Here is a 12,015-nt window from a genome sequence, read left to right as displayed (position 1 = left end):
TTATAGGGGCGTCCAACTTCTCCCGGGTCCCACTTCTCCCCACTCTCCCCTATCGATACAAGGGTTTGGTACTGAAGGTTTGCAACCACGCTTACTTGAACCTTCACCAACATTAAACACAATAATTGAACCGTCATCAACATTAAGCGATCTCATAAATGGTATACCAACTGATTTTAAAGGTAATCTTTTCCCAGCAGATATAAGAGCCTCAACACGGCAAAATTTTTACAGTGAATGCTGAGTTTTCTGTGGAAATTTTAATTGGTCAGTATAACGACAATAAAGGAGCCGGCCATTGACTTTACTGATATCTACACAGTGAAATATCACCTTCAAATACCACCTCTTTTTTTTTTATAGAGGTGCGGTAAAGGGAAATCAACATATCAGTCAAATCAACACCTTCCATTGGCTTGTTATTACTTCTTTACAATTTCAGGAAAGGTAACATTGACGTGTGATTTATTTTTGTGATCCCATCTTTTAACATCAGAAAATGAAATAGGGGAGGAGGATGCTGGAACAAGCTGAAAATATTTGTTGTCAAACCATCTCACCAAAACCCTGATTTGACATCTGTAAAATAGTAACTGCTGCCACGTCCATTTTTCTTCAATTTTTTTTCGGTTGAAAGTAGACATCATTTAATTGTTTGACCGAATTATTGCTGTGGTTAAAATTCCATCTATTTTCAGCAAAAAACACAGATCCAAAGATGTAAACCAGTTGTTAAAAAACAGTTTATGATTCATATTTTTTGGCTTCTAAAAAGCTTTTTAAGCTGAAATTTATAAGAAGACTTATAAAACTTCAATTGAATTACCTTTTGGAATTTTATCATTATATGTATATATATAACCATAAAGGGTTATACATAAATGAATTGGTGAGTATACCGCTGCAGCTCTAGTGGCTGTTTTTAGAATATGGCTTCTGACTCGAGCAACAAAAGTTGTTTTATAGAAAATTATTCAGCTGTTTTGTATAAACGTATAAGATTTTGTATAAATTTTAGAAGTACAAAACAAAATTTTAAGGGCTTTTAAATAAAGTTATTGAAGGCATGCAATATTGGTATCGTAAAGGTTTTAAAATGCAATTTAATAACTGATGTCTGAAAATAAAAAAAAAATTATGTTAAAAAAATAATAGAATTTTTATTGTTGAAATTTTAATAGATTCTCTCTTAAACTTTTATAACAAAGACTTTATATACAATTCGTCCTATTGCGTTCAATTATGCAGTCATACAAGCCCTTTATGGTTCTTTGTTGTTAATATTTATACAGAACGCTTGAAAATTCTCTCTTCTAAAAGTACACTTCTTTCCACACGACTTTACAGGCTAATAATGATGTGCACATATTTTGACCTTGTAAAATATAAAAGAACAACATTTCTCATACGAGAAGATAGTGAAAAAATTCAAATGGAAAAAAATCTCACAGAATTTAATCGAGGATTTCAAAAGTATTTGCTATGAACTTCAATTCGCATGTGGATCAAAAGTTATCCTCAAAAGTTATTCCTTAGGATATTTTTTTTAAAACTGTGACTCAAAATTGCAAAAAATCTTTTTTAGCTAAAAAGTGTTTTCCTCTTCACTATTGAGATGGTTTCCCACTGTTGATCTATCTGTTGAGATGGTTTCCCTCTGTTGGTATCTGAAACAAGATAAACACAGTAGATTTGATATTACCGCGTATGCAATTTTATTGCGTAAAAGCTTATTAATAAGGAATGTTTAATGAATGTTAAGCTTAAAAATATTATAAAATTCTTTTAGAATGATTATTATAACTTAGGAGGGAGGGGGATCCATGAGATTGGTATCGCACCAAGCCGTATTATATTATTGTTTTACACACATAACCTCTGTTTGAAATTTGAAACTACTTGTTAAAATAAAAAAATGTGGGCATTAAAAAAAAAAAAAAAAAAAAAAAAAATTAGATTTCACGAAGGCCCTCTTGACACTTTAAAACCCGTTAATAATGCTAGGCCTTTGGATAAATAGAATTTCATTATATCAAACTAGTAACTTGGATTTTTAAAACTTTTCAAAATAGCTTTAAGCAAACTAAAAACTATACGACTATTAAACAATTTACACTGGATTCATTAACTCTAAACAACTTATATTGATTAGAATAATTCTAAATAACAAATTCAAAAATATTATTATATGATAGATATATCATTTAGCTCATTGCATCGTTTTGAGATTTAGTTAATGCTTCTGCAAGTAGCCTATCTTCTTCTTCTTGGGAATCGTCTGTAGAAACTGATTCATGAACTCTCTTGCGATTTAATCGAGCGCAATCTGGTAATTCTGATTCGTTTAAAAACCGGGTTTCAGTATTAGTTGTTCCAATAATTAACGCATTCTTCTTCAAATCGATGCAGCACTTTAAAATACAAAAGATTAAAGAATGTGCTTTATTACTTTTACAATAAACTACTGAAACAAGGTAATTAACAAATACCAGCCGCAAAATTTTTAAAAGTTTATTTGCATTTTAATACATAAAAAACGAGCAAGTTATTTTGCAACAATATCAAAAGTTTGTCATTCGAGTTGTCATAGAAACTTCTGTTATTACAATATAATTTAATTTCAACTGTAATTAACAGAAAATTTTAAACATTACAGAAACAAACAAAAAATCGCAATAACGGAATATCGATTGTACTAAAAACCATGCATGATGAAGATCATATAACTACTTTGACTAAGATTTATTATTTTTGAATTATAGAAAGTCATCTTTAAGAGAAAAGTAAAAAATCAATAATAACCATTCAAATTATTTTAAAACGACTACACTTATAAAAGTGAGAAAAACTTCTACCTGCTTACCAATATTTTAACTCAAACCATTACCATCTACAGTCTTTAATGAAACATAAAAATTATAATAATTTTAGTTTCTATAAATTTAATAAAATTTTCATGAAGCAAGGGCTGTATAATGTATGAAGCAGCTTTTTAGGAAAGAATAGCTGCATAAATGATTGACAATATTTTAATTTGTATGCATTTTAGGTAAACAGAAAAATTGAGACATTTTATAGAATCATACAACTTTCAAATAAAATCATAAACCAGGTGACATTTACTGTTAATAAAATCTTAAACACACCTTGTAACGTTAACTGTAAATAAAATTTTAAACACACCTGGTGACGTTTAAGCATATCTAAACCAAGAAGTATATCCATTGGTTGATTTTCTAAAATGGTGAAAGATGTGGAGAGAAAATTGTTTTCAATTTGAATTTGTCCCATGTGAATTCTTCCAATAATTTTTTGTTGTCCAACACCTATAGCCATTCCTTGCCAACGATGATCAACTAATCGCATAATATTGCACCTAAAGATTATATAATGCAAATGAAATGTAATGCTATAATATACACACACACACATGCATACATACATACATACATACATACATACATACATACATACATACATACATACATACATACATACATACATACATACATACATACATACATACATACATACATACATACATACATACATACATACATACATATTATGTATATGAATATTAGTGTTGTTACGACTTTGAAAATCATTAGACTGTGAACTAAAATTGATTAATGTACTTTTCAAAGTCAACCAAAATCAACTAATATATTTTTAAATCAACTAAAAGTCAATTTAGGCAAAATATTTGAGTAAAAAATTTTATCATAATCATACTTTAATGTTGCTTGACAATTTATTTTTTAGAGACTATGAAACAAATCGAACTTTAAAAGATTAAACAAAAAAAACTAAGTGGTGTGTAATATTGTTTTAATAACATGTGCTGTTGTTACATCAAGAGCATTTTCTTTGTTCATTTTTAATTCATCTAATCTCTTAGATGAATTAAAATTAATTAAACAAACAAAATTACAATTACAAAGTAAAGAAAAAAACAAAAAACAAAAAAAAAACACAGATGGGGATTGTATATCATTTTTACAACAAAGCAAAAAATTAACAAAAAATTAAATTCATAAAAAATAGTGGCATAGATAGGTGGGAGCAGATGGGGTGGCTAAAGTTTTTTGGGTTGGCAGATTTATAAAACTTTTTTGCATCCTTAACTGAGTACCATAACACATTACTTAACAGTTTGTTTTTAAAAAGCATCAACTGGTTACTATAATGAGAAAAAGGAAATATCAATAAAGCGGTGGTAGGGTAAGGTTGCTAATATTGTACCGATGCCTGTATTGTACTTTTAACATAACTCGTTATTTTTACAACCCACAAGAAATTTTTTAATTTATTTTTTATCTTTGCTGAATGAAATTAAGTAGTCAACTGTTTTTTTTTTTGTCATCCAACTGTATTAAGGCCAGAGTAAGCTCTTGTTGGTTTGTTATTGGAGATTTCTTATTTTAGGTTTTTATGGCTAAGCGTATTTCACTAAAGAAAGTAGAAGATATGATTTGTTCAGTATTTATGTTAAAGCATAACTTATCTAAATTCAAAATAAATACCTAGAATTTAAAATATCTTATTTTTAGTTGTCAAATTTTTTAACTAACTGAATGTCAGATTAGTTGCGTAAATTGTACCTCAAGGCATATCCTTAATTGTACCGACGCAACCATTCTGACCGCTAAAAATGCGTGTAAAGTTTAACAAATTCCTTTTGAGATTCCAATTAGGGAAATATCCATACTTACAAAACGAACTACTTAAACAAAAAAAGAAAAATTTCAGTATTACTCTTGTATTGACAAGCAGTCCTTAAAAAGATGCACTCTCTAGTTCAGTTTTACCAATATGTCAAGGCTGGTGTCATGTTGACTGTGCAGGTGTTAATCAAAAACAGACACAATATATCTGAAACTTTTGCCAAAAATAATGTTTTTATGTATTTTATTTTACAATGTTTGGTGTGGTTGTTTTTAAAACAGATATAGTATATATTGTTTTACATTATTTAGTATAACTATCTTTAATATCTACCTTCCTTCACTATTTTAATCTTAGCTTACCCATTGGTAAAATATTTCCAATTGCTAATTTTATAAAAACCATTCCTTTTAATCAGTTCTTTAAATCCCTTAAATCTAAAATCATAAAATATTTGCAAAGCTGTAAAGTAATTGAAATCAAGAAAGTGGTACAATATCGGATTACAATGGTACAATTAAGGATCTAGTTTCCTTAATTATACTCTTAGCGCTATTTTTTTAGTTTGATTCTTCGAGACTTAACGCTTTTTAAATTTTGAGCTTTTTAAACATGTTTACAACAAACAGTCCCTAAATTATGAAATCCAATTGAAAATCCAGGTTTCTACTCAGTAGATTGCCTACATTTTTTAATTTTGTCTTAGGGGGTACAATATTGGCAACCTTACCCTACATACAGTAAGCTAAGAGTTAAGTTTATGTGATACAGCAAATTAGGTTCAATCTTCAGATATTTTGGTTGAATTAAAAAAACCGCTATGAATGACATCCTTACACATGGCTCAATTTTTATAAGTAATTCATCTTTACCAGATAAACTATTTAAGAAAGATATCTGTTTACTAATTGGTCAGCATCATAAAAATATTGAAGATTGATTAAGTTAAATCAAGTGAAAAATAGAAATAAAGATGTTAGAATGATTACCCAATTAAATCGACTTTTAGTATATTAGTAGGAAATCCATAATTAAATTAACTACTCAATTTTTCAAAGTCGACTAATATCGATTAGTCGACTTTTAGTCGATTTTGTCATAGTTGATAACAACACTAATAAATATATGCAAAACTATTACAAACAAAAACTATTAGTAATTCAATTTGATTATTTCAACAGAAAAATCACCTCTCAGCACAAGATTTGCTCATTATTGTCATTTGTGCACCTGAGTCCACAAAAGCCTTAACAGGATGCCCATTTATTAATACATTGATATAAAGCATGTACACCTGAATATAGGGGGAAAAAAAAGCAAATAAAGGTAAAAAATAAAGGTAAATTTAACTTATTAGCACACAGTAAGATTCAAGAAAAAATTATTTGGAATAAAGAATCCTCATCACCATTGAATTGTACAAGCCTATAGGGAAAATTTTTTAAGAATTTAAAAGTAATAGCCAGATTGGATTGAGTTAAGAGTAATATGTATGCTTATGTTACTAGTTTAACAAACATGTGGCTCATATATGTATTAGAGCTTACCTCTGCAAACATTTCTGGAGCATGCTCCATGGCAGTTTGCATATTTTGATTCACTGTTTCCATGCGAATTTCTTCTGCAATTTTAGCTTGAGCTTCAGGATCAAAAGGATCAGCAGCTAATAAACGAATACGATCTCGTTCTTGTTGTAAACGCTCTTGACGCTGTTCTTCAAGTATCTTATTGATAAAGTTTAACAAATTTAATAGTTTTTATGAATAAGGAAAATAGAAGCATTTTTAAGAACAAATTTTAAAACATATCAGAAAGTGTTGTTTAAATGGTAATTTTTTTGCTCTTATTGCAACTTCAAAAATTTCACACAGATAAATATCAGGACTGGAAGTAATCAAACTTTTAATATTTTTTAAAAACAGGGTGTTATTACCCAATTTTCAGTAGATGTTTAATTGAACTCAAATCTTTATTTCCAGCCCTGAGAAAATTATTATTGAGTTCTCAAAAACCTTTTTAAAATCTGAAGGATTATTTATGACTTCTGCAAGTCGTGGATTTCTCTCTTTTAACAATGACATTTGATGTGGATCACTTAGAAACATTACACGAATAGTTTCAGGATTATCTTGATCAGTCCTTTGTCGAAATTGTTGCTGTAGTCTTGTGGCTGAGGTGGAAGGAACTTGAACTGATCCCCAGTCAATACTTTAAAAATAATACAACATAGAAGCAAAAGATAAACAGTTGACTTAACTAAAATATATTAAAAGCTAATATGTAAAATAGTATTTAAATTAACTAAAATACCCGACACCAGTTTGGACACTAGATAGTGGCCTCCCTGTTCTAGGAGGACTAGATGCATTGGCTATAGACCCATGAGGAAGAGGTCCAAACAACAAAACATCATTATTTTGCACACCCAATTCACTTAAACTTTTTTTGTCCCCAATCAGCAATTTACCATTGTGAAAGAAAACCAAATCTGTCATATCAATTGCACCACTTTCAACTTGGACAAGCACCTTAAAGTTTTCAAGTTCAATTTCTGGTGAAACTTCCAGAGAATAAACATTATCTGTAGAAGTGCATGTGACAGTGATGAGCATTTTTTTAAGTTACTTAATTTGTAATAAATAATTTTTTTTTATTTAATCTTAGCTATTTTTTTAGTATGCCTATGTTAGGAAAATTTTATCAAAGTATATCTTAAGTTTATCAAAGAATATATTAAATTATTTAATTTTCATTTAGAGGATAGTTTTATTAAGACTTAGCCTAATAAAATATAACTCCCTCTAGGATTTATTGTTGGATAAAGTTTTTTTTATAAAAAACACATTAATGTTGACTTACTACAAATAAACAAATAGTGTTAAAATAAAAGCTACATTGATAAGAAATTTCAGAGTTTTTAATAAAAATGTTTTTTTTCTTCTAAATTTTATCTATTACTTATTTTATAATTAACATTTGTAGGCATCAAGGTCGTATGTCTTCCAAATTAACAGTACTTCCCTCAACATTACGATGAGAATAAACATGATCAGGTACACATAATGATACATTAAAGTTGTCAATAATTAAACTTCCTGAGCTCAGCTCCATTGGCATTTCAACCAGATTTCCAACATCAATACCGTCATCTTTTTGCTCCCAAATATCAAAAAAAACACTTTCATGCTCATCTAATAAAAAAGATTGTTTTTCAGATTCTTTTGGCTTGTAATCTTGATAATGTAATGACCTGCAAGATCCACTTTGATCAACAACTTTCTTTTGTTTTCTTGAAACTGAACTTGAGGGTACTTCCATTTGTGATTCCTCAGAGCTGCTAGATTGTGAATCAACATACTGATTGCAAATAAATTCACCAAAAGCTGCTGATAAAAACTCCTCATTTAATAAAATATTTTGAGAACGCAAATTATTAACATTATCTTCAGATAGAAAATTTTTTAACTGAACTAATGTTGAAGAACACTCAGAAGACTTTTTATCTTGTGAAACAAATTTATGGGTCTTTTGGTGTGCTTTTAAATTTGATAAAGTAAGGTATGACTTATTACAATTTTGAAATTCACATTGGTATGGTCGCTCACCAGCATGTTTTTGCATGTGCACTTTTAATGTCCATGCGCAGACAAAGCTTTTAAGACAATCTAATACAGGACATTGAAACTGTTTGCTGCATTCATGTGTGCGCTTGTGAACATTTAAATATTGAGCATAATTGAACTTCATACCACAACCTTCAAAATCACACTGAAACTCTCTCTTATCTTGATGAATCTGCTGGTGACGCTTTAAACGAGTCTTGTTTGCAAATGCCTTACTGCATCCATCAAAATCACACTTCAGCTTTGAATCACCTGAGTGTGTTACAAAATGTTGCTTAAGTAAATATGGTTTTTGAAATATTTTACCACACTCAGTGCAAATAATTTCAGATACATGGTTTGCAAGATGAAAAACAAGCTCTTCTTTGGTATCAAACACACCTGTGCATCTCTTCTTTAAACATCGGAAACCTTTAGCTGCATGTTCCTTCTGTATATGCCCTAATAAAGCATTATTTGATTTAAATACTTTCTGGCAGGAAAGTTCTGAACATATATATTTGCAATGAGTTTTTTGGTGAACAGTTAAGTTATAGCTATTTGGAAATCCTTTATTACAAACAATACATATATGAGGCTTTACGCCAGTATGACTTTTGATGTGACGATTGAGTTTGTATAGTGTAGAAAAGGACCATTCACAATCTGAACATTGGTATTGTTTCTCCATACTGTTAAAATACTTTGAAGAATAATTGTTTGAAATCTAGAAAGATTTTTTTAAATATGTACAATTCATATGTTAAAAAAAAAAAAACAAACATAAAAATGACACAACCTGATGCCTATGATTCTAAATATATGCATGTGTACATAACTACATGATTTTAAATTGCAAAAAGGTGAGCTATACTATTTGTAATTTGCTGCTGATGGGTTTTAGTATGGACAAGTTTGATGTTCAGCTTAATTTTCTTAACAAAAGTTTAAGGGAGAGCTTAAAATTAGTAAGTGCTGAAACTATACTTTGCTTATTTGTAACCTGCAATCTAATCATTAAAAATGTTTTGCCAAACAAAGTTAAAATTAGCAGTTCTTTGAATTCCTATTAGAAACCACATCTGATGCTATGTGGTTAAACGTAACTCGAAAATCCAATAATTCTAATTGTTAAAAAAAAAATTGGTCTTATTTAAAAGCTAACGAAGAGAGGTTCAACCTTTAGATCAATTAGACATTCTATTAACTTAATACGTAACAAACAGTGGAGTGTTTTATAAAATACTTAGCCGAACCATTTACTATCACATTTGAAACGAATGTGGTCATACTTTGCCGAAACCTTAACTACCTAATGATCAGGGGGCGGCAGATTGTTTATAACTTAACATTAATGTATAATCTGCTGCAACTTATGCTTCCCCTTCCCCTTCCCCTTCCTCTTCTGTTGAAGAAAAATAACACATTCTTTTCCTCATCCACTTTTACCTTCACTTGTTAGACGATTTTTCAGATTTAACGGTTGAGAACAAAGTTGGACGTTGAGAAAAAGCTTTTAGATGATTTTTTTTTTAAAACATCTATTCACTACAATTGATTGTAATGAATGCAGTCTTGGCTCCTCAAGGGAAAACCTGTTTGTTTTTTTTGTAATGCTTAAATACAGTAAAGGATATTATACCTTTGACTTAACTTTTCAGTTAATTATCTTTTTGATTTCGTTTTAAACCAATCATATTAGTTTAGTTTAAGCTCAGTTTGTGATTTTGATTTAGATTAGATTTTGGTTTCGTTCTTTACAAAAGATATTAGTGTATTCTTAACCAACAATTATTTTTGATTGGCTTTTACACTAAAGCCAACAAAAAATATTCGCCATAATTGATTAAAAAGTTATATTTAAAATTAAAAACGTCTTTAATTAAAGCACTGCAACGTTTGATTATTCGAAATGTGTGAAGACGTAAACGTCAGAAAGAAAATCCCCTAAAGGTACTTCAAATAATTTATAGGCCACTCGAGTGTGTTGTAACCACTGATATCTTGATTTATTTATGAAGATCCCCATGTTTATAAGTTATTTTTAAAAAAAAGACAAGTAGATGCATTGCCGAAAAACTTATGCTACTTTATTTTTTTTTTACATCATATAATCGTAATGTTGTATAGTATAGATATTGCATTCTGGAAGGCAGCTTTGGAATCTACTGAGCATGCGATGATGCATCGTAATGTGATTTACAAAACCATAATTTTCTTTATAAATAAATAAAAATTTCTGATGACGCAATAAAGAAGATGAAATGAATATGACTTAAGGATGAAGATGACGAGATGACAAAGCGTGGACTTACGTTACTCTTTTAGTGCCTTTAGAAAGTTATGGTGTAATTTTTTTGAACGGTCAAAAAACCAGGAATCACTTCCTCGTTCAACACATTTAGCAGCTTGTTTGATTTTGTCTGTTGCGTAAATTCAACACTCGAAATAAGTAACTCTGATTCTTCTTGCCGAATGTTAAATTTATGTGTCTGTAGCCTATTTATTATACGTTAGACAAACTAAGCATAATCGATATTATCAGATTTTCGAACGATTTCAAACTTTTTTTCCAATCTGTTTTATCAACTTTTGCGAATCATCAAACAGGTTTAATTAGATTGCAAAATTGATATATATATATATATTTTGTGGATGAATATTTTTGACCTTTACCAAAACAGCAATTTTCTTTTGCTTGATAACTGTTGCTGCGCTCAAATCAGACTCCTCTCAAATATATCGTCAAGAACAACTTTTCAACCGTTTTCTAATGAATTTCGTTTTCTAATGAGTTTAAAAAATATAACTAATGTATGACGTGGTGGTAATCAAGTGGGATCAATGTTTTTTAAGCAATTTCGAATTATGTTTGATTAAATCCTAACAATTAAATTTAGTCCAAAGATATGTAAACGCTCTCGATAGTTAAAAACATCGTCCAGGACTTCATATTACAAGCAATAATAGATTTCAAAAAGGTTGCTGTTCATCTCATTATGACCACGAAATGTTCACTCATTTGATGCGAATATACACGATTGACAAATAAAAATTTCTAATTGGAGTAAGTAACTAATCCAAATGTTTTTCGGAATTGCTACTCATTGAAATTTTTAGTCGTCAATCGTGAAAAAAAAACAAATTTTAAAACAATCAAAAAAAAAAAAAGACAAATTTTATAACAATGTGTAGACTTTTTTCGACAATTCAAATTTATTTATGATTATTCACAATTATTCTATTAGTTCCTCATAATTGATTATTCTATAGAATTCGAAAAGTCTCATACCTGACATTTTATTAGAATTCGAATTATATTGTCTTTTTTTTTTTTACAGTTAACATCTATTTTTGAAGGACCTGGAATATGCTTCATTTTTCTCTTATCAAGTCACGCTTCTGATTTCAAGTTTAGAATAGGGTCAGCTTTACAGATATCTTTACTAAAAAATCTATCCGGTAGTTAAAAGATTATTGAATAAATGAGAAAACGCTAAAACATCAAGGCTGAGAAATACGAACCACGCTTTTTTCCACATGTATAAAATTTTTTTTTATATGTAAACTTAACTTCAAATTAACTAGTAATATTTTATGTATGTATGTATATATATAAAAGCTATAAACTTTTTTTTATAAGAAACCAAGCAAATGGGATAGTACTAGAAAGTTTCTTAATTTAAGGGTACTTTTTTACAACTCTAGTATAAAAAGTTTCTTTAAGTATCAAGAGAGAAAAAGT

General features: G+C 29.1%; 2 protein-coding genes across 2 annotated transcripts; both read right to left on the bottom strand.

The window, feature by feature from the left end:
• Positions 1–1,957: 1,957 nt before the first annotated feature.
• LOC145197347 (protein DDI1 homolog 2-like) lies at positions 1,958–7,476 on the bottom strand. The gene is made up of 6 exons (XM_080073856.2): positions 6,979–7,476; positions 6,681–6,876; positions 6,216–6,392; positions 5,859–5,962; positions 3,184–3,376; positions 1,958–2,411 (listed from the first exon to the last, which is right to left on the bottom strand). Exons 1-6 carry the CDS (start codon positions 7,278–7,280, stop codon positions 2,205–2,207), a joined length of 1,179 nt encoding a protein of 392 aa, XP_079929982.2. The 5' UTR covers positions 7,281–7,476; the 3' UTR covers positions 1,958–2,204.
• A 40-nt stretch (positions 7,477–7,516) lies between these two features.
• On the bottom strand, positions 7,517–8,961 carry LOC145197346 (uncharacterized). Its single transcript, XM_080073855.2, has one exon. The coding sequence runs from the start codon at positions 8,959–8,961 to the stop codon at positions 7,654–7,656; it is 1,308 nt and encodes a 435-aa protein (XP_079929981.2). The 3' UTR covers positions 7,517–7,653.
• Positions 8,962–12,015: the final 3,054 nt, after the last annotated feature.

This window comes from Hydra viridissima, unplaced genomic scaffold (genome assembly GCF_058129835.1).
Source record: "Hydra viridissima isolate aposymbiotic clone 2 unplaced genomic scaffold, HvirCarnegie_v1 scaffold_9, whole genome shotgun sequence".
In the NCBI taxonomy this organism is placed as follows: domain Eukaryota; kingdom Metazoa; phylum Cnidaria; class Hydrozoa; order Anthoathecata; family Hydridae; genus Hydra; species Hydra viridissima.
Note: the sequence above shows the minus strand (reverse complement) of the source record. Positions and strands in the feature narration are given on the sequence as shown.